The sequence below is a fragment of the Typopeltis vanoorti genome, chromosome 25, assembly GCF_054136105.1.
Source record: "Typopeltis vanoorti isolate ZY-2024b chromosome 25, IOZ_Tvanoo_1.0, whole genome shotgun sequence".
NCBI lineage: Eukaryota > Metazoa > Arthropoda > Arachnida > Uropygi > Thelyphonidae > Typopeltis > Typopeltis vanoorti.
The window spans coordinates 29,993,223-30,017,818 of NC_143573.1; the positions used below are offsets into that span (position 1 = coordinate 29,993,223).

The window sequence follows — 24,596 nt, forward strand, 5'->3', positions numbered from 1 at the left end:
AAGGGTGGGATTGTTGGTGAATGTATCTGCCTGTATGGGTGGGTTTTCTAAAAACTGAGAAAACCAAGGTACCATCAGATTTGCGGGTGACTAGTGTGTCTAGGAAGGGTAAGCTATTCTTTTCCTCTTTATCCAGGATGAACTTGATTCTAGGATATTGGTTGTTTAAGTGTGTTAGGAAGAAGAGGAGTGTATCTGGGCCATGTGGCCAAATAGCAAACACATCATCAACATAGCGAAGCCATATGGTAGGTTTTTGTGGGGCAGAGTTTAAGGCTTTCTCTTCAAACGTCTCCTCAAAGAAGTTGGCCAAGGGTGGGGAACGTGGTGAACCCATGGCTGTCCCCTCTATCTGTTTGTATAATTTTTCCTGCCAAATGAAATAGCCTGAGTTAATTGTGAACTGAAATAGGGCTGAGATAACGGGAGGAAATTTAGCTTGGATGAACTCTAAGGTTTCTTTGAGGGGGACATTTGTGAATAAGGAGGAGACGTCAAAACTGACCATTATGTCATTATGTTGGAGTGTAAGGTTTTCTATACTAGCTTTGAAGTGGACTGAGTTTTTTTTATGTGTGATGGTGTGTTGCCAGTATAGTGCGAGAGTGGTTTGGCTAAATATTTAGCTAGTTTTTAAGTGGGAGAATCAGTGCCATCCACTATGGGACGTAATGGCACATTTTCTTTTTGTATTTTCGGGAGCCCATATATACGAGGGGGGGGTCTAGAAAACTCCATAGACTCCTTAAGAAGTGACCTTCTTAAGGAGTCTATGGAGTTTTCTAATTTGTGAGTTGGTGGGATTGTATTCAATGGGTAGGTAAGTAGCTCGATCTAATAGTAAAGCCTTAAGCTTACCTGTGTGGTCAGTATGATTGAGTACCACATTGCCGTTCCCCTTATCCGCTTTGGTGATAACTATTTCTTTGTTTTTCTTCATTTTCTGTAGAGACTTGTATTCACTAATGGATATATTGGTTTTTGGTGGTTTTGCTTTTGTGAGAACACAAGCTACATCCAATCTAATGTCATTGGCGATGTGATTTGGAAGGTGGCAAATCCTGCATTAAATCTGGATCATTAATTCCTCGGCCGGTAATTTCCTAGGAGTAATGGCGAAGTTGTGACCATGTGAGAGAGCGTTGAGTGCTTCAGGCTTCAAGATAACTGAAGAAAGGTTAACTATGCTGTTGGTTTGTAGTTTTGGTTTGGACGTCGAGTTCTTTTTTAATTTATCAAACTTGTTGATATGTCGACTCCATATTCTTTCGAATTCTTTATTTGCTGCAGTGCACGAGACACCATGTAGAATTGACCAAAGTTCGTGATTTAGCGTATTTGAAAACTCTATCTCTAGTGCTAAAATAGCTCTGTTTACATCGACTAGGGAACTGCATGTAGCATTAATTTGCTCCCGTAGTAAAGCCTGACTCGCCTGGTTATAGATATGGAGGTATTTCTGTGAACAGAAACGGTGCTTAAATTTTACACAATTTGGGATTACCTGATTATCCCGGCAGTGTTTTAGGAAGGTCAGATGATTCAGTTGTCTAGATAACTTCAGCTTCAGTTTGCCGTAATGGCGGGCCTTGCGTGCGATGGAATCTTCGTGGATGATAGCAATTCTTATAGAAAGGCTTATAAGCTGGTTAAACATGATAATTATTACTTAAGGAATTGACAGCGTACACTAGAAATATAAATTAAATCAACTTTAATATATACTTTCTGATATTTCGGCAACTTTATATGTTGCCATCTTCATGGGAACTTAAGATAAAGACACGTGCATGCAAGTACTACATAACAGCAAATGAGAAACGAAGCGAGGAAGCTACCGTTTTCCTAAAGGTCCTGATGGTGCCCCCTGCCGGGATATATTAGGTGTTCTTGACCTTTGGGCTGAAGTTCTTCTGATGTATGTTTCCCAAATTTAAAGAAACTTTAGAGGTAATCCAAGCTAAATCAGCCCTATTTCAGTTCACAACGAATGCAGACTTTCGTTTGGCAGGAAAAATTCTACAAACAGATGGAGGGGACAGCCATGGTTTCACCACTTGTCCAACTTCTTTATGGAGACTTTTGAAGAGAAAGCCTTAAACTCTGTCCCACAAAAACCTACCATATGGCTTCGCTACGTTGATGATGTGTTTGCTATTTGGCCACATGGCACAGATACACTCCTCTCCTTCCTAACACACTTAAACAACCAACACCCTAGAATCAAGTTCACTCTGGAAAAAGAGGAAAAGAATAGCCTCCCCCTTCTTAGACACACTAGTCACCTGCCAACCTGATGGTACCTTGGTTTTCTCAGTTTTTAGAAAACCCACCCTTACAGGTTCACCAACAATTCCCCCCCCCCTCACAACAATATGGAGTTATTAAGACACTATTCAACAAGACTAAACTAATCTGTTCAAATGACCAAGCCCTGACCACAGAACTAAATCACATCCTTAACACTTTCTCAGCCAATGGCTACCCCCCCCCCCCCCCCCCAAAAAAAAAAATTCAAAAAATACTAAAACCAGATATCCACCCCCCCCCTTCACAAAAAAGATTACTATAAATCCATCACCATTCTCTACATCCGAGGCACCTCGGAAAAAATCAACAAAATTCTAAAAAAACATGACGACCACTTGTTACAGACCATATAGAAAATTGGCATCCCTTATCTGCTCCACTAAAGACTAACCACTTCCCCTAGACCTACCTGCTGTATACCAGGTCCCTTGCAGCTGTAAATTGTCCTACTTTGGCCAAACAGAGCAGACAGCAAATATCAGAATCTCAGAGCACAAGGACTACATTTGATTTCACCAGTACAGCCACTCTGTGCTTGCAGACCATGCTCTGGATACTCGCCACAGAATAAGGGGGAAGAAAGCCACAGTAATACACCTCAGCAAATTCAAATATTAAAGACTATTCATGGAATCAGTCTCATGCCCCAAATTTGGGAAACATACATCAGAAGAACTTCAGCCCAAAGGCCAAGAACACCTAATATAGCCCGCCAGGGGGCACCATCAGAACTTTAGGAAAACGGTAGCTTCGTTTCTCATTTGCTGCTATGCAGTACTTGATTGCACGTCTTTATCTTAAGTTCCCATGAAGATGTCAACATGATGTTGCCGAAATATCGGAAAGTATATATTAAAGTTGATTTAATTTATATTTCTAGTGTACGCTATCAATTCCTTAAGTATTAATTATCATGTTTAACGTATCAGCCTTTCTACAAGAATTACTATCATCCACGGAGATTCCATCGCACGCAAGGCCCGCCATTATGGCAAACTGAAGCTGAAGTTATCTAGACAACTGAATCATCTGACCTTCCTAAAATGCTGCAGGGATAATCAGGTAATCCCAAATTGTGTAAAATTTAAGCACTGTTTCTGTTCACAAAAAGCTCTCCGTATCTAGCAAATTAACGCTACACGCGGTTCCCTACATTATGATCATGTTACTGGCTGAATGTTTGACTATCTTTCAGATTGTAACATAATGGTAGTTTGAAGTGTTCTAGACCATTTTGTCTTTTCCTTGTAAATTTTCCTGAAGATGCTATGCTGTCTGCTATTGAATGATAGTGTAGAAGTAGTAATTGGTTTAAAAATCTAAGAGTTTAACATTTTAATTATTTATATAAATGATGGGCCGTGTAACCAGCTATCTTTTCCTGCATCCTTTTTGAATCTCTTCTCAGTGATATAGAAGAATTGCACATTCTTTTGATTAGAAGGATGTGTATTCAAATCCTATCTAGGGTATATTAAGAACATTTACAAGAGTTTTTCATCTGAAATTGAGTTAGTTGATGTGATATGTAATGACGACAGGGTTTTATTCAATACAATACAAACTGGCTGGAGAATACATGGAAAACTTGTTTCATAGCCATTCCTTCTTCGTAATGACTAATGTTATTTTAGTCATTTTAGAGATCTGAAGAATGCATTTATGCTCTTATTGACTTTCTTTTTTATATCACTAAAATTGAAAGTCATCAAATTTTCACTCTTGTTGTTTAGCATAAAGCCGTATGCTTCTAATAGACTTGATTTTTTATGAAGTAGTTCATAGATTTTTACATGCACGCACGCACGCACACGGTGGCCTATAAAGTAACAAAGGGCGTTTTTTTATTTATTAATTATTTTTATTTTTTTTATATAATGAAATATGGAACCTGGAGAATTTTGATTTTATTAGTTGAGTTATTCCCATTTTAAACCCCTTTGACTTATGGGCCACCCTGTGTGTGTGTGTGTGTGTGTGTGTGTGTGTGTGTGTGTGTGTGTGTGTGTGTGTGTGTGTGTGTGTGTGTGTGTGTGTGTAAAGTAGTATGAAAGTAAAATATAAAATTTAAGAAAGGTTTTATTTTCTAGTTAATATTTTGTTTAAATTTCAGCTATAGTTATTAGATATTTTATGTTACTGTGAGGAACAAATGTTGTATAACAGCATAATATATATCAATGTATATTTATGTTTAGATTAATGATGACAGAGATCTGGGAGATTTAGGTACTGAAGATGACATTAAAGATGTTGTACATTCACAGAATGATGAATTAGGAAGTGAAGAAGAAGATGAAGATTCTGATGATGATGATGAAGTGCAGGTATTTGTTTTATATGTTTATCGCATGCAGTAGTTATAGTTCATGTACTTTGATTTTAGGTTAACAACTTTTTTTATGATAATCCCATCCACAAAATGTAAAACAGTTTGTCGAGAAGGATAAAAGATAATACTGTGAGAGCAAAGCTAGTCAGTGTGCTGTCCAGGTATGACATTGATGAGATGAGATGGAAAGCAAGAATTATGAATGATATGTTAGCAGAAATGTGTGAAGAAAAAGGAGTGCAGTTTGTTAATGCATGGAATGAGTTTGAAGAATGAATTGAACTGTATAAGAATGGACTGCATTTGAATGGTTTTGGTGTGAGTCATTTGGAGAGACTGATGCTGGAAGGGAGAGAAATGAGTGCAGAGAATGAATCTGAGCAAGTAAGAAGCTATGTGAAAGAGCAGGAGTAAGGAAGGAGAAATTGAAGTGGTGCTAATGAATAAGTGGGTAGTATGAGTGTAGAGAATGAGAGAACAAGTGTGCAAGACAAACAAGGAAATGGGGAGACTCACGGTGGACAGGGGAACACAATACAATAAAGGTTTGTGCTCCAAGAGGATGTGAATACATGTGTAGACAAAAAGAGAAGGGGATCACCTGGGGATGTAGGGAAAAACAATTGGATTTGAAGAAGGTTCTGGGATGAGTAAGTAGAAAAAGAAATGGCTCAAGAAAAGTATGGAGAAGTCTAATAAGTAGTGTCAGTTAATAGATCCAGAATTGAACTGCTGTGTTTGTATACAAATTCTAATGAAATGGTTGCATTGATTGAGTTTGTTCAGCCAAAAATTGTTATACTAAGTGAGAAATGGTTGAATGACATCCTAACAGGAATAGAGATAGAAAGGTATGATGTATTGATTGAAGATAGAAAGGGAGGAGTGCTATTGATGATAGAAAAAGAGTTATGTTAATACAAGGTAGCGATTCAAGGGAGAAATAGTGGTGGTTTTGGGACAGTATGGTGTGAGATAGAGGTGAATAGAATGAAATACTTCATTGGATGTTGCTATAGACCTGGTATCGTGTAGGGTAGTGACCAGGAAATTATAAGCAAATGGGACAAGGGTGATTTTAATTATGGCAACATAGATTGGGATGATTATATAGAGAAACCTGTGGAGAATTCATGACTAAATTTAATACATGTGAACTACAGCAGTAGGTTTTTTATACGTAGTTTTTTATAAGTAGTAGGATCTTGATACGGTTTCATATGACCGAAAAATGAATCTGCTACTCCAAGACCGAAATACTTATGCAAAATTGGACTATGATCCCACAAAAAAACAACTGAAGAAACTGAACAAGTTACTCGATAGATGAAGAAACTTCAAAAAAACTCGAAACATACCATGCTAGACCTCTGAGAATATACGGTTTACCCAAGTTTCACAAAAACAACATCCCACTCAGACCTGTCGTTGATTCAATTAGCAGCCTGACTTACAAGTTTTCAAAATTTTTATTAAACCTTCTCTGTCCCCACATAGGCCATTCAACCTCTTCAATAAAAAACTCCACAGATTTTCACACCAAAATAAAAGATATTCAACTGCTGACAACAGACATGCTAATTAGCTTCGACATCGTCTCGCTCTTCACCAATATCCCCGATAAAGAAACTGTAGATCTATTAAATCAAAAATTTCCATCGGACATTGTTGAACTTTTCAAATTTGTTATCGCTTCTGGTTACTTCACATGGAAAGGAAAAATCTACAAGCAAGAGGAGGGAACAGCAATGGGGTCTCCCCATTGCTGTTCCCTCATGGGCAGGTCTGTTTATAGAACATGTAGAAGAAAAAATACTGCATGATTAGTTGATAGTCAAACTAGAGCAGATGGGGGGGTGTACTGGGTTAGAGATTGGCTGTCTGATAGGAATCAGCAAGTTGTGTATGGGAAACAATATCCCAGAAGTGAAAGTCATGAGTGGTGTTCCTCTGGGGTCTGTTTTAGGGCCATTGCTGTTTAACCTCTATGTTAATGATATTGGGAAAGACTTGGATGGTGATATACAGCTCTTTGCAGATGATGCAAAGTTGGGATGAACTATGAGTAGTAGAGCAGATGTTGTGGCCTTATAGGAAGACTTGAATAGATTGAGTGAATGAACACAGGAGTGGGGATGCCAGTTCAATGTTGTGAAATGTAAAGTTTTAAAATTTGGAAAACAAAGACGTAAAATTTACTCTTGGTGGAGATATATTGTTGGAGGTGGAGGAAATAAGAAATCTTAGGGTAATGGTGGATAAGGATCTAAAATTTAGAGGACATACTGCCAAAATTGTGAGGACAACATGATGAATTCTGGCAATGATGTGAAGGACACTGACTTGTAGAAGTAAGGAGATTCTGGTTCCATTGTATAGATTACATATGGACTACTGTGCACAGATTTGGTCACCTGGTTTTCAAAAGTATGAAGAGATGTTGGAGAAGTTCCAGAGGTAATTGACCAAAATAATTTCTGAGCTCCAGAATGTTGAATATGATGAAAGGTTGAGACAGTGCAGTTTGCAGAGTCCTAGTGGATAGGAGGAAGAGGGGTGATATGATAGAGATGTACAAGTTGTTAAGGAGTTGTAATAGGATTAGTATTGAAGAGGTTTTTCATAAAATGTTGGGAGTTGGAGAAGAACCAGAGGTCATCCCTGGAAAGTATATAAGGAGGGTGTTAGCAAGGGAGTGAGAAATAGCATGGAGAGTTGTGAATAATTGGAATGTATTGCTTGAGAGTGGTGTATGACAAAAGGGATCTCCTAGATGAGCATGTGACTCCATGGGGTCTTAGGATAATAATAATAAAACCATTGTATATTAGTACTGTGAGCAGGCTAAGTGTTGGGTAATCTGAGACTCCTGCTCTAGAGACCAAATAGTATGCTGTTTTCAAAAACCCCCTTTGGCTCTCCAATAAGGTGGTGGTGGTCTAATACTGAATGATAAAAATCATCTACTTACTAAAAATATTCGCTCTGCAAATTTGAATAGTAGAGATGCTATTTTGCCAGCTAGGTCAACCTGGATAATCAGTAATTATGCTAATATCATTAGCTTACATAATCATGCCATTAACTTCATGATAATTTTAAATAATTTTCTAACACTTCTCTTAAAGGTAAACATACACACTTAGTTGAATGCATGTTAGATGCATATTACAGTGCATTCAGAAAATTGGAAAGCATTTTTCAAAACAATGATATCCTGCTCTGTTTAAAAAGGAAGACATTTAACCAGTGTATACTTCCAGTCATCACATATGGTTGTGAAACATTTAATAAATGGTTTGATATGTGTAAAAAAAAAATCAATATTTATTGATTAAATGATTAAATATTTATTGGCTGTTATGTTTTGCAGTTATTGCCAATTGATTTTCAGAGATAATATACTAAGAAAATGGAGATATGCTTCACATACTTAAAAGAAGTTTTGAACAGATTATCTGGAATGTTAATGGTAAAATCTGTATAACTGAGAGGAGACCTTCACATAGCCTTTAAAGGAATGCAGAGAACCGACCAGGGCTTCTGTCCTAATGTCCAATCTTCACCTTCTCGTGGTGCACCCTGTTGGGTATCTACCTGGATACTGAACGAATGAGGATGGGCTGGCAATTTGGGATTTAGCCGACCAAATTATATTCTTACTGGCTTAAAACAATATACAAAATGATGGTACAACATGACAAAATTTCATGCTGGCTGAAGCATCGCCCGGTTAAATAAGACCCTGTTGTTTTCGCCAGGGAACCAGGGTGAACAGCGAAAAGTCAGCTACTGAAACAAATCTGAAAACACACCTCCACATCACCAGGGTTAAAGATTGGTACTATCAACATAAGAAGCCTGAATGGCAAAGAAATGGAGCTAGCGGAGGAATTAGATAAGTACCAGATCGACATAATAGGGGTGTCTGAAACAAAAAAGACAAAAACTGGTGAGATCTTTCTGAGCAATAAATACAAAATGTTGTATTCAGGAAATGACAATGAAGGAAAAGGAGTAGCCATAGTATTCAACACTAAATACCAGGCTAATCTTCTTGAATGGCAGTCAGTCTCAAGTAGAGTAATGTGGGCAAATATGAAAATGGGGAACTGGACAATGAGACTTATTTGTGCCTATGGTCCCACAGAAGGGTCTACTAAGGTAGAAGTGGAGGAATTTTTTGTTATTTTAGAAAAAGCAACTGACACAATGAAAAAGGAAAAGTTGGTCCTTGTTGGGGATCTGAATAGCAGAGTAGGAAATGATTGTCAGACATACAAAAATATTTTGGGAAAATTTGGAGAAAAGAGCAAAGCTAATAATAATGGTAAATACTTGTTGGATTTCTGCTCAGGACATGGACTGGTTATTACTAACACCATGTTCCAACATAAAAATGTGCACAAATTCACATGGAGAGAAGAGGCAAGGAATAAGAAAAGTCTCATTGACTATGTTATTGTTGATAGTGATGTTTTCTCCCTGGTGCAGGACACCAGAGTGAACAGAGGATTTGAAATTGGAAGTGATCACTATTTAGTCTTGAACAGGATAAAATTGAATTTCATATTGAAAAGAATAACTTGTAAGCAAGTTTTAAAGCGAATAAAAGTTGAGCAGCTCTCAGATGTGAACTGTAGACTAACATACACAAAGATTATTGAAGAAAAAAAAAATGAAAGAGTTTGAGAACAGGAACCAAACCTTGGAGATTCAGTGGCAAGCCTTGAAGAAAACCCTGATTGATTTAGCTAGAGAGGAATGTGGTGAGGTAGTCTGCAAGGATAGAAAAATCAGAACTCCATGGTGGACACAGGAGGTTAAAGAGGCAGTGAAGGAAAAGAAGAAAGCATATCAAAAGTTCCTGGCAAATAAGTCAGCTTTTGCTCTTAGAGAATACAGAGACAAATGTAAGAAAGTGAAACACTGTAAAACTAGCTAAACAAAAATCATGGGAGGACTTTGGCAAGAACATAGAAAATAAATAGCAAGAAGATGGTAAAATATTCTGGAGGTTGTTGAAGAAGCATAGAAATGGAGGAAAGAGTGCTGTAAAAGAAGTTAGAGATGATAAAGGTGACATGAAAACGTAAGAAAAAGATATCCTTGAAGTATGGTGTAATTATTTCGAAAAATTGCTAAATGAAACAAGCATGTAAAAATAATCATAATTTAAAATTCTAAATATTTTTATGTATTGTTTATATTAGTATGTTTATTAGTTTTAGTTTCATAACAGGCATTGTTGGCACTTGCGATGTGCCCGTTATTGAAATTGTTTCGTCAAAAGTGATATGTAAAGCAGTTAAAAATTTATGTACTTACGGGATTTGAATAATTACCAGGCATGGGTGACCTTTCCTCGTTCGAGGGGCCAAATTATCATTCTGTCTCCGAGTCAAGGGCCGGACCAAATTATTAAATAAAATAAATTAATATTAAATGAATTAAAACAAGTTGCTACTTCATATTTCATTTATTTATAATATAATGCTTTGGTATAAAGCTCTACATAAATTTTATAATATAATGAACGACATAACAATTTAATGTGAAGATTGGCCTTGTACTTCAACTACGAGACTATCAATATTGACGTTAATATTACTTAAGGATAATCGCATAGAATTTTTGAGGTTTTCGTCCGTTATTCTCGTCTGAATTTTTGATTTATTGTATTTCATTCTCGAAAAAAACTGTTCACACATATGTGCTGCCGAAAAGACAAATGATTTTTCTTGAAAAGGCACGTAAATTTGTATATTTTTCTTCCACCAAATAAAATTTATAAAAATCCATTAAAGCAATGTCGTTAAATTGTGATTTATAACTGAATCCACCTGAAGCTCAATAAGTTCCATCCGTAAGTTTTCTGGCACATTATTTACATCAATCGGACGAGCAAATATAGCAAATGTGGAATCTTTGTTTTTGAAGTTGGCAAACCTTGTATCAAATTGCTATATTAGTGCCTTCAGTTCATCTCCATAAGGGCCGGACCAAAGTTCATATATCTTTGGAAAAGGGCTTGACATAGAGAGAAACTGGCTATGAACATTTTGTCATTGTGCAAACAAAGTGTTTAGTCTAGTCTTAAGTGTAAGTTTACTTTTAAAAGGGAAATTTTTATGAGTTGCTAGAGTAGGAAAATGATAGCAATTTTTAGCTCTTATCTGACTTTCAAACAATCTTCGTTTATTACAAAAAGCTTTGACATGTCCATGCAATTCATGAACCAATTGTCCTTGTTTTTGCAATTTAAGATTCAGTTCGTTTAGGTATCTGGTGACATCTACAAGGAATGCTAAATCACATACCCACTCATCATCTTTTACTTGGTTAATTGTGTTTCCTTTTATGTTCATAAAATCTTCAATGTCTTGTTTCAGATCATAAAATCGTTTTAACATTTTGCCTTTACTCAACCACCTCACTTCACAATAATAAGACACATCTTCATAATCCGAAAATAGGTCTTCCAAATACTCCTTAAATTGGCAGTTATTAAGTGCACGTGACTTAATAAAGTTAATACTGGTTACTACAACTTCCATAACATTTGTGAATTTAAATGATTTTGCACAGAGATTTTGTTGGTGGATAATGCAGTGAAAATTTGTTAAATTTTCTGGATGGATCTGTAGTTCTATTGCTCTTTCATGAACTATTCCAATAAATCTCTTCTGTGCACCAACCATTGCAGGGGCTCCATCAGTACATATACCAGATAGTGAACTCCATTTAAGCTCAAATCTCTCAAAGACTGTGTCGACTGTTTCAAATATATCTTCACCGGTAGTTGTTCCTTTTAATGGCCGAAGTGCCAATAATTCTTCTGTGATGTTGAAATCCGCATCAACTCCTCAAATAATTATTGCTAGTTGTGCTGTATTGGAGGCATCGGTGCTGTCATCCAAAGCAATTGAAAATGCTTCCAGTTTCAAAGTGGAATAAGTATTGATAAATAAAAGAAAATATTGCTATAGATGTTTTAAAAGGAATATTCGAGGAAACGCTAATTGGAGAATTAGTAGTAGATTCCGAAAAGGGAATTGTAGAACTGTGAATTTTTTAAAGTGGAAGAGTTAAGACTGTCAATAAGCATAAATGAATAAAAGAAGAAGTTGCTATTTACGTTCTAAAGGAATGTTCGTGAAAACGCTAATTGGGAAGTTTCATCTGTCTTAAGAATGCCGGATCTAACTATTATTTCTATTAAAAAGAGACAGAATTGAGTCAGAAGAATTAATGTGTGCTACATAAGTGATGAGAAAGGATCCTATGAAAATGAAGAATAAAGTCATATATCTTTGGAAAAGGGCTTGACATAGAGAGAAACTGGCTATGAACATTTTGTCATTGTGCAAACAAAGTGTTTAGTCTAGTCTTAAGTGTAAGTTTACTTTTAAAAGGCCTTGGATCAAATTAATTTGTAGTTAGTTGTGTAATATTTGTTTGAAGTGTATATATATATTCTTTTTGTTATATTAAATATATTTATTTTGTATTTTGGTCTTGAGTCAGTGATTTATTTGGATTCTGAAAGCAATAGTAAAAAAGAGGTCATTGCGCCAATCGGAGTGAACCATTGGGCATATATAGGTACACTCGGAATAAAATAAATAATTGTTAGAAAAGAGATTAAATAAAATAAATAAAAATCCTATATTTAAACAATGGCACAGCCAGTATGATTAATAAAACGATTATAATAATATTAATTAAAAATCTCCTATTTTTACAATATTCTTGAAGTATGGAGTAATTACTTCGAAAAATTGCTAAATGAAACAAGCAGTGATAGCACAGTGGTTAAAAAACGCTCAACAGGCATACAGTCAGGAATACATACTCATACATGAAGTAGAAAAAGCCATCAAAGTCTTGAAATGTGAAAAGCCAGCAGGAGTAGATATTTGAACAGAAATGCTGAAATATGGTGGTATAAAAGTCTTACAGTGACTGCACTGCATAGTTCAGGAAGCCTGGACAGAGGGACGAATTCCCAATGATTGGAGTAGAGCTCTAATAGTACCCATATATAAAAAAAAAAATAAAACTGAATGTGAGAATTACAGAGTTATTTTCCTACTGAGTTTTCCTGGCAAGATCTATGCAAGTATACTTGAGAAACGGTTGTGAAGAATTGTGGAAGAAAAGCTTGGCAAAGAACAAGCTGGCTTCAGGCCAAATAGAGGCTGTCAGGATCAGATCTTCACTTTACAACAAATAGTTGAGAAAGCATGGGAATATAACAAAGATCTGTATTTAAGTTTTGTCAATCTGGTAAAGGCATATGACAAGGTGCCAAGAGAGAAGTTATTCAATACGCTACAGTTATATGATGTCAATGGGGCATTATATCAAGCAATACTTAGTCTTTATTTGAGTTGTAAGTCAGCAGTTAGAATTGAAGGAAGTACAGGAAAATGGTCTAATGTTAAATCTGGTGTGAGACAAGGATGTACATTATCCCCTCTGTTATTCATTATCTATATGGATCACATTATGAAGGAAAGTGGTATTAAACATGATATCAGAATTGGAGATGTTAATGCCAGCTCTTTGCTTTATGTGGATGATGTTATACTTCTAAATAAATCCGCTACAAGTTTGCAAGAATAGTTCCCTGACTAAATTGAATATCTGTTGTAATAGATATGGTATGGTCAGCATTAAAAAGAAAAAGACAATGAACATAGGTAGAATTGTTGAAAATGTCAACTGTGTTGTGAACAGGGAACCTGTGGAACAAGTAAAACATTTCAGCTACTTAGGCATGCTTTTTAGTGAAGATGGTAAATTAAATATGGAAATAGACAACAGAATCAACGAAGCTGGTATGGTAGGAAGTCGATTGAATAAATTCATATGGAATAAGAAAGAAATTAGTCAGAACACTAAAGTAGCTGTATACAAGACAGTGTTCAAACCAGTTTTAACTTATGGATCCGAGAGCTGGGTCAGAAGTAAAACACTTGACCGAAGACTAGAGACCGCAGATATGAGAGTCCTGAGAAAGATTAGAGATGTGAACAGATGGCATCAATGGCAATATTATGTTAAAAATGAGGATATTAGGAAAGAACTTGACATTGTCAGCATCCAGGAATGCGTTAGCAGAGCTAATCTCAGATGGTATGGTCACTTAAACAGAATGAGAGGAAAGATTAGCAAAACAGGTTTTCTCTGCCAGGTCGGCAGGAAAACGACCTAGAGGAAGACCAAGATATAGATGGATTGATACGGTACAAAGTGCCTTAGACAATAGAAATATAAGATCTGATAATGTTGGAGTCTTGACAAGTAACAGACTGATTTGGAGGAAAATTGTGGATAGGAAGTTAGTAATGATGTAAATTTTTCATGCAGTACTATCATATCCTGTATACTTCTTGAGGGTACATGTCAGGAATTTGATGATGATGTATTATTAGCATTAAGAAGAACCAACCAAGTTTTTAAAACATGTTTCAATGTGAGTATGTATCACATATAATTGCTTTATATACACTGTGATCTGTCAGTTATCTTACTTTGAAATAACGAAATCCTTAGTTAACTAATTCTTGAATGGGTTATCATGTCATCTGACTTCTGCTACAGCGCTTTGTTCTTGTACATTCAGTTATTTGTACCTTTAGTTTAATTTCCAACAAACTGATTTTCAAATGTGATTGGATATTTGAGAGGTGACCATATATTCTGACCTGGTTGGCCAAGTGAATAATGCCTGCTCTTTATCCAGTAGGCTGTTGGTTCAAATCCTAAAATGAGAATGGATATTCTTTGAAAGCCTTTAGATAGATGATTCTCATTGCCTGGTGTGAGACTACCACCTTATTGGATGACTGAAATGGATCAAAATAGTTCCATCTTTTATCTCTAGAGCAGTCAGTTCTTGAATTTTTAAAATCATTCTCAACACCTACCCAGAAAAAGTTGAATCGAAATCCATAGTATGCTAGTACTGTGGGTGGATAAAGAGTTGGTTAATTTGACGACTTTGTTATGGAAACCATAGTTGGTCTCTAGAAAATTTCAGTCATGTCAAGCATCCAGCAAGCAGAGTTGTGGTCTCACACCAAGTAAAACGGATAAAATTCATCTGCCACCTAAAGATTTATCTGTTTTAGGATGTCTGTATTAAAATTCAGATATCCCACAAGTTAAAAATAATTAATTTTTAACTAGAGTTAAAAAGTTAATATCATAATAGTTAAACATGTTTATTTTTAGCTACTAGTCTTATATATAAAATAAGTCTTATTTAAGTTAGTTATTAGAGCTTAATTGTGATTTTGTATGAACTGTCAAGTGTTGAAATGCTGCTGCCATTTGTATGTAGACAAGCATTGTTTACTAATTGTCAGTTATGAGAGAAGCAAAAGTGACTGCAGTAATTCATGTTACATGAATAATTAATGAACTTACTTCAATGCATAAAATATTGTGGAATGAAGAATTGTTGTAAATTCTGGCTGTTGTTTGATAATGAAATTATAATTAAATAAAATTTTCTGCACTGTTAAGAAAGAATTTTGTCATTTCAAGCCTAATGCTGAAAGCAGTAATGGCAGCACACGATGGTGAACTTCAGCAAAACTTGCTCAGTTGCATTTCTGAGCATACATGGGAGCGAAAATAATGCTATTGAAGCTAGACATTCAGCTGTTCAGTGAGTTGAAAAGGAACACAGTAGGAGAAAATGTGGAGCTTGTCTTTAATATATGAAGACTGGACAGAAATTATAAGGTTTTCCAGAACTGGAAAATTGATTTCCAGTTCATATAAAATGGGCCCAGTAAAGTTTGTTTTATTCAGGATTCTCAGTCTGATAAGTGATTTCTAATAGTTCATATGGTTTTAGTTATTTCTTCAGACACTTTATATAGAAGGTAGAATTGTTCTGAAGTGTAAAACTGTTGATAATGTTTTAAGAAGAATGTTGAGACCTCTGCGACGGGAGGAATCTTTATCTGGACGATTTCAATCGAAGGTGAGTTAGCCGATCTCATACGGAGGCAGCAGGGTTTTTTCTCCTGGAAACTCGGGTTTTTCATCCCGCATACAAACAAATCGGCCCTTCAGAACACATGCAATTTACAGACAAAAAAATACTAGTTGTAGTGGTGGAGTTGGGTGGTAGATGGCGTTGATGGAGATGATTCGTAGTAGAGGTTCGGTGTAGTGGTTGAGGCAGTTGTAGGTGTCCTCCCGTGATGAGTCTTTGGACTCCTTGGAGGTATCAGGAATAATAATAATTACACAGAAAGTGAATTCATTCTGAAGTGATGAGGTTTTAGTGGTTTATTCAGTGGAGCTTGCTGCTGCTTTCATATAGAAAGTGAAGTTAAGAAGTGTCTTGGATGAAGACAAGATACCTTTTATTCAGTGTTCTGTGATTTTAAGATGCAAAAAGAGTTTTCACTTTTGTTGTTGTCATATAGAGAGCATTTTGTGTGTGTGTGTGTGTGTATGTGTTCGTGTGTTAGTCGTTCTCCATTTAATAGAAATATTTAGGTCATCTCATTGATCTAAACTGTGGACTTCAAAAGGAAATAAATTGACGAGTTCAACTTGCCTGGAGTGCATTCAGAAAATTGAAAAGCATTTTTCAAAATAATGATGTTCCACTCTGTTTAAAAAGGAAGACATTTAATCAGTGTATACTTCCTGTCATCACATATGGCTGTGAAACTTGGTCTCTAACAAAAGCGCTGACAAATAAACTAGCAACAACTCAAAGAAAAATGGAGGGGCTGATGCTAGGTATCACATTAAAAGATAAGAAGTGAAACACCTGGATAAGAAGCTAGACTCATATCACTGACATCATTCTTCACCACAAGCAACTAAAATGGAAATGGGCTGGACATTATCTAGAAGAGAAGATGAGCAATGGACCACCATACTAACGAACTGGATTCCAAAAGAACAGAAATGAGGCCAAGGAAGAAAGAAAGTGGAGTGATGAATTGTCAAATTTTGTTGGGAAAAATTGATCAACCATTGCCAAGAACAGAGAAAGGTGGAAGGAGCTGGAGGAGGCCTTCGTCCAGCAGTGGACAGAAAAGATTTCTTCTGAAAAAAGTCTTTCTCCTGTGTGAACTAAAGAAATTATAAAAGTTCTGTAGGAGGAGGCAAGAGACTAAGGTTCTAGAATTTTTTGTGTCCATATAGGTTAACTGTTGGTTTATGTGATTGAAAGGAAGTTGTGCACATCAAAGTGTTTTTCTTGATGTAATATGAAGAATACATTGGCACTTGCATAGATATTGATTTGATGTTGTATATATAGGGGGTCCTCAGCCTACGTCGTCCTCGATATGCGTTGTTTCGACTTTACAGCGGTAATTCCATAAATAATTTAAAAAATAAATTTCGACTTGAAGCAGCGCGACATAAAATTCAAACGTCGCGGCCGAACTTGTTTATGAGTGTGGCGGAAGAATATGCCGTTACGTGGCGTTTGTTTGGGAGAGGTGGCGTCACTTGGGTCCCAGCATACACTCTTTGGGTACCACGTGCTTTGTTTACACCTGTTCTCTCACTTTTGTGTTTGTGTTTTTTTGTGACTTTTTACCCTTTAATATGGCTCCCAAACGTAAGGCAGACTCTTCCAATGGCAGTGTGTCGAAGAAAAGGAAAGCCATTACATTAGAAGTGAAATTAGACATTATTAAAAGGGCAAAAAAGGAAGAAATGCCAACGAACATCGGCCACGCGTTGAACTTAAGTTGTACCACAGTCGGGACTATTATCAAGGATGAAGTTCGCATCCTTGAACACGTGAAAGGATTGGCGCCCATGAAATCAACTATGATTACGAAAAAACGTAGTAGGCTCATGATTGAGATGAAACTGTACAGAATGTACAGTTTCATTTGTCATTTTGCAGATTGTTCTCATTTTTATGTTTGTTTTTTTTATTACAGTTTCATTTTTGTCATTTTTCTGTACTATACAGTAATTATGTTCTCCCTGTCATTTTCCTATGGCCTAGATCTGTTTCTTGATATATATGTATGACTTTAGGGTGTTTTAGGTTAGGTAAGTAACTTAGGCTATGGTAATTCCGACTTGCATCGAAAATCGCCTTACGTCAGTCCATAGGAACGGATCTCCGAAGTAACTCGAGGACCCCCTGTATTTGTATTATTTCTAAATTAAAGATTTTTATTTTGAAGACTCAATCTCTCAGTTAGTTTAATGAGTTTATAGGTTAATTTCTGAGGTTAGGCTACACACGAGATATCCTGGGATACGAACCTGTGTGCAAGATTAACCTCTCTACCAGCCATGGTGGATGAAATTGTGAGACCAAATTGCACTTCTTATCCATGTCATTCAATAGGTGTTACAGAATCATATCCAGATTTTGCTGGACGTCTATAGACGTCATGGCCGGTCGAGGTGTTAATTAAGAGTTTAGTTTCAGGTGCCTTCTTTTTATTTTGAATTTAAGAGTTTTAAACCACTTGGTACAGTGAAATATGAAAGGCTTTTTGACATTCTAGAAAATACTGATATTGACTCTTATGATTTGGAAATTTTAAAGAGATTATATTGGTCACAAATAGTGTCAGTGTGTGTAAATGGAGAGGAAACAGGAGAATTCCCGGTGCAGAGAGGAGCAGACAAGGATGCAAGTTATCACCATTATTGTTTAACTTTTATAGTGAACAAATGTTTAGAGAGGCACTTGAGGATGTAGAAGAAGGAATAAAAAACAGAAGAATCATTAATAACTTAAGATATGCAGATGATGTAGTAGTGATGGCAGAAAGTGAAAATGGGTTACAACAAATTATTCAAAGAATTGAAAACTCTTGTAAAGAGTATGGACCAAGAATTAACACAAAAAAGACCAAGATAATGATAATGGGTAGAAAAATAGGAGACAATGTAAAAATAAGATGTGGAGGAAAGATTTCAATATTTAGGTAGCTGGATCTCAGAGAAAGGAACTTCAGAGTTGGACATTGGAAATAGAATAGGCAAAGCTAAATCAGCATTTATGGAAATGAAGAGAATTTTAATAAACAAGAACACTAAAATAGGCGTTAGAATTGGAATAGTTAAAGCACAACAGTTTGGAGTATTGCAAGTTATGAAAGTGAGTCAAATGTGGTGTTATAGAAAGATGGAAAAGATTAGCTATACAGAAAGAATATCAAATCAAGAAGTTTTAAGACGAGTTGGGATGGAAAGAACACTGTTAAAGAATATTATGCAAAGAAAGACTAGATTTGCAGGACATCTTCTGAGAGGTTCTTCGGGACACCTGACAAGAACTATATTACAAGGGAAAGTTGAGGGGAAGAGAAGACGTGGAAGACCAACTAGAGAGTGGTTTAATGACATCGTGGAATGGACTGGTTTAAGAATGATGGAAGCGACAGACAGAGAGAAACGGAGAAGAGCTGCTCATCTGCTGCAACCCTCTTGCTAGATGATGCTACCGGACGACGATGACGACGAAACCACTTGGAATATGTAAAGTAAATATACCCCCCCCACACACACACACATACACTATCCTTAGCCTGTCATAAATATATATATATGTGTGTGTGTGTGTGTGTGTAACATATCTTTTATATCTGCTAACTTGGCTGAATGGCCAACTAGCAGGTTGTAGATTTGAATCTGATTGTGGGTATTGATGCTTGTGATTGTCTTTAGGTTGGAGATGAATTTCATTGTCTGGTGTAAGACTGCCACTCAGTGTATTGGAGGCCTGAAGTGGCTTGAAAAACTTCCATGTTTGGTCTCTAGATGTTTCAGATTATGTAAAAAAATAAAAATTAAAAAAAAATCCTTAGCCCATCTACCATTCATCATCATCAAATTCCTGCCATGTACCCTCAAGGGGTGTACATATATATGTGTGTGTGTGTGTGTATATATATATAAAGCCTATGATCACATATATATATGTATATATATATATATATATCAGTGGCATGGTAATGGTTGAATGGGTAACAGAGGATCAGACAGTTAACCAACATTATTATATTACCTTGAGGTTCTGGCCAAGCTGAGAGAACAAGTGAGGAAGAAGAGAGCTGATCTGTGGAAGAACAATGCTTGGATTCTCCATCAGGACAACACTCCAGTGCACTGTCTGTAAAGCAGTATCTGGCTGATAAGAAGATCCCAGTTTTGGACCATCCACCTTACTTGCCGGCCTTAGTTCCATGTGACTTTTACCTTTTTCCAAAGTTGAAATCCGCATTGAAGGGCACCTATTTTCAGTCAGTGGATGAGGTAAAGGAAAAAACGGCAGCGTTACTGAAGCAGATAACACCTGATGACTTACTGCACTGCTTCCAACAATGGAAAATTCATAATCAACGGTATATAGATAGAGGGGAGTGTGTTGAAGGGGATAACAATTAAGTTGTACAGTTGTGATAATGAACCACATTTTTGCAACCAGTTTTGTTATTTAATAGCCACACCTCGTAACTGACCAAATTGTATTCTTTATTGTCTTAAACTAAAAGACAATATCATGATGCAGCAAGATGGTATGTCATGACATTTAAACAGGATCCTTTCTCTTTTCTTCAGAGAACAAGGACAAAAAGCTAAATGTTAGCTTCTGGAATAAGCTCAAACTTGAACATCAGCAGAATTCATTTTAAAATCTGAATTGACTGATTTTAACATCTTGCAGAAGAATTAGAGAACAACCATGTTGACATAATTGGTATAGTGAAAACAAAAAAGCATACAAAAATATTCTTCTTATGATATTCTTCTGAATCACAACCAACCTGCAAGATGTTAAAATCAGTCAATAATGATCAGGGAAAGAAAGTAGTAGCTTCGGTATTCATCAATAAGCATGAACATAATCATAAATTGCAGAAATTTCAAGTAGTGATGTAGCACACATCAGAATGCTGAATTGGACAATAAGACTTATTTGTATTAATACTTTTACAGCAAGTTCTACTAAGGAAGAAGTCAAGGAATTTTTTTAAGTTATTAGTGTTATATCTTCATTTTCTTTCGCTATTGTTATTTAATATACTAACTTACTTCCTTAATAATGCCCTACTCAACTCTACCTAGGAATGCTTCCTTTTCGGACACTAGCAAATTTATTTTTTTATTGCTTTGCCAGCCAGAGTCCTATAATATGAGCTTATTCAAAATTCAGGGAAATATTCCTAAGTTAACTGGCATTCATTCTAATATGCACTAAATAGATACTGGTTCTAATTGCAGTCGTGACTAATAAATCTATTACTCAAACACTCTCATTAAATTCCCTCCCACTAATGGTTCTAAATTTTTGCAAGTGGTAATTTGAATTCTCGAATCAAGCACGAAACAGGCATATACAATAAAACATGTTTATTGGAACAAATTCACTTTACAACTATAATTGAAATGGGATATTAAGCTTTACAAAATCTCTTACTAAGTTAGTTACTCAATTCTAATTTAAGAAAACACTCATAGATCAACTTGGCAATTACTCATACTCTATGCAACATTAAAACAAACTAACTATGTTATTCTAAATCAAACTCATAATTCTTGCTACATTAAAATACATTTCTCAACCCGTTACTATTCTGATATAAATCATTTACAAAATATCAAATTCACATATAATCTCAGTCACATGCAGCTAAAATTTCACTCCTGACATTCCTTTGTTTAGCAGAATTACTCTATCTCAAAATTCAAATCCTTATTATAGTCCACTTAATATGATCTAACATTAAATTCTGTCTCATTTAAACATACAATAAAGGTCTTTACGTTACCCAATCCTTTTCTTCCGAAGGTCTGTTAACGGCCGCGTGTATATCGGGTCCTCTTCTGTCGGTAGCTTCCGCAATGGGCTTACGACTACGCCGTTCATTTTACATTCTTCCCGGACTCGAAATTCTCACTGCCTCGATGCAGCGCATTCTCTGCTCCTACTCGAGTGGGACATCTCTCTCACTCGTCCCTACTCCGTTCGCTATTCGGGAATCCTCGAAGTGAGGTCAGGAACAACCAGAAAAAAGCCCGCATTATAGTGTGCATTCCGCTTATATTTCGTCCCTTCTTTCCCATATGACCCTTCGTTTTCATGCCCTTAAGGTGATCCTCAAGTTCTAGCTGCCGTTTAGGTGCTGTATTCTCGGGAATCCTGCTTACGTCATCTTCCTTGTACGTTGTAGCTGGCGGCATTACGGCCAATACGTGCATATGTAACTCGACCTTTGCACTCGTACTTTTAACTTCTTTGGCGACTTATTAAGTTTGAGACAGCATAATGGGATAAGATTATACTACAATTTCCTTATTAAATTTTCACTAATCCTATAATCCTTCAGTTTAACTTTCAGCTACAAGATTTTAGTATACTCAGATAATACCTGTCTACCAGGTATTATCTGAGTTAGCCAAATTCTTATGTTAGCTTCTGAATGAATAATTTCTAAAAATCGTCCATTCAGGATCTAACATTAGAAAAGATAGCTGACAATGGAAAAGTTGGTCCTTGTTGAAGATCCGAACAGCAGGGTAGGAAATATCAGGCATGTAGAAATGTGTTGGAAAGATTTGAACAAAAGAGCAAAGCTAATATTAATAGTAAGAACGTGTTGAATTTTTTTTTTTCCAGGACATGGACTATTCATCACTAATGCCAGGTTGCAACAGAAATATGTGCACAAATTTTAATGGAGTAAAGACACAATAAATAAGAAAAGTCTCATTAACTTTGTTATTGGTGATAGTGGTATCTTCGTGCTGATTCAGTATACAAGGGTATACAGAAAATTTGAAATATGAAGCATTCACCATTTTGTTTAGAGTAGGACAGACAAAAAAAAAATACAACTGAAGGAAAAATTAAAAGATTTTAAAACAGTAATCCAATCTTGGTACTCTGAAGAAAGCATTGATTGATTCAGCCAGAGAGGTATATGGTGAAGTTGTCTGCAGGAATAGAAAACTCAGAACTCTATTGTGGTCACAGAAAATTGAGCATTCATGGAAGAGAAGTAAGTGTAGCAAAACCTCCTAACAAGTAAGTTGGCATGTGCTCTGAGAGAAAGATGTAAGAAAGCAGACAGTGTGTAAGGATCATCATCATTGTTATCAAATTCCTGATATGTACCATCAAGTGGTGTACAGAATATTATGATAGTACTGCATGAAAGTAATGTTTGCAGAAATTAAAAACAGAAACTCAAACTTACGTGGTAGTAAATTTAATGGATGTAAATTTTTACCAAAGTACCAAAGACATCTTCAGTACATTAACAATGGAACACAAAAGAAAATTCAATAAAATAATTCATTTTAAAGTGCCTCTACAGCGTGAATAAAGCAGAATAGTCAGTAAATTTCTAATTAAAAATAATAATAATAATCAGGAACTTATATAACATTGATACACTAACATTTCTCATCTGCAGCTGTCTGTTGTGAGGAACATAAATTGAATATCCATCATCATGAATATGAGCAGTCTGGCCTAGCAGAACATGCCATCATGACTAAACATAGAGTTTTTTGGAAGAAAACTAAACTCTTACATAAAAGTAGATTGCTTGCAGAGTGGTTATACCAGTGCTGTGAGGCTTTTCTACACCAATCTAACATAAAACGATCTGATCTGCACAAATCAAAGTAGTGTATAAAAGTAGTTAAACAAAAGTCATCATATAAAGACTTGGGTAAGAACATAGAATATAAATATCAAGAAGATGGAAGAATACTTTGGAGTCTATTAAAAAAAAAACTCTCCAGTATAGAAATGAAGGAAAGAATGTAAAAGGAATCAGAAATGATAAAAGTGATGTGAACATTGAAGATAAAGATATTCTAGATGTTTGGAATAATTACTTTAACTGTTAAATGAAACAAGAAGTGACAGAATGGCGATTGAAAATATTCTCTGATGAATGCATTTAAGGAGTATACATATCAATACTTGAGATAGGAAAAAAAAAAAAGCCATTAGTAGCTGAAATGTGGAAAAACAGATAAAGTAGATGCGAAGTGACCAGAAATTCTCAAATATGAAAGTATAAAAGTTTTACGGTGACTGAACTGTATAATTCAGAAGGTTAAATTTCAGATGACTGGGGTAGATCTCTCAGGGTATATAAGGAAATAAAACTGGAAGTGAGAATTACAGAGGAATTTTCATTCTGAGAGATTCGAGTAAGATATTTGCAAGTATACTTGAGGAGATACTAAGAAAAATTGCGAAAGGGAAACTTTGAGAACAAGCTGGATTCAGGGCAAATAGAGATGGTCAGGATCACATTTTCACTTAAGACAGATCATTGAAAAATCATGAGAATATAAGGATATGTATTTTTCTAGATCTGGCATATGATAATGTACCAAGTGAAAAACTATTTAAAATCCAATTATGTTTTGCAAATGAGACATTATATCAAGCAATATATAGTCTATATGGTTTTTTAAAGTCAGCAGTTAGAATTGCAGGCAGTACAGGAAAAAGGTTTGTAAAATCAGGTGGAAGACTAGGGTGCTCACTTTTCTACATTATTCATCATTTTTATGGATCATACCATGAAGGAAAGTGGAATTAAACCTGATTGAATTTAAGTTATTCTCAGCTTTTTTTTTTTTTTTTTTTTTTTTTTTTTTTTTTTTTTTTTTTTTTCAGGATTGCTTAACTGAATTGAATAACTGCTTTAACAAGTTTGGTATGCAAGTCATCAGTAAAAAAAGACAGACTATGAAAATAGGCAGGAACATTGAAACATTAGTTGTATCCTGAATGGAGAACCTATATAACAGGTGGCCACAACGTGGCTCGCGAGCCGCATGCGACTCTTGTCCAAGCGTCACGCTTCATGATCTACCAGGAAAAAATAAACAAAAAGAAAAGAGGAGATAACAAAAAAGAGGAACAAAATAAAATAGAGAGAGAAAGAAAAACAGGGTTAAT

General features: G+C 35.7%; 1 protein-coding gene across 1 annotated transcript in view; it reads left to right on the forward strand.

Annotated features, from left to right (window-relative positions):
* Nucleotides 1-24,596, forward strand: part of LOC150092630 (uncharacterized) — a 100,600-nt gene that overhangs the window by 36,463 nt on the left and 39,541 nt on the right. The window contains exon 2 of the mRNA XM_090414640.1: nucleotides 4,509-4,637. Within this exon, the coding sequence (XP_090270766.1) occupies nucleotides 4,509-4,637 (129 nt within the window). The remainder of the gene's footprint in view (nucleotides 1-4,508; nucleotides 4,638-24,596) is intronic.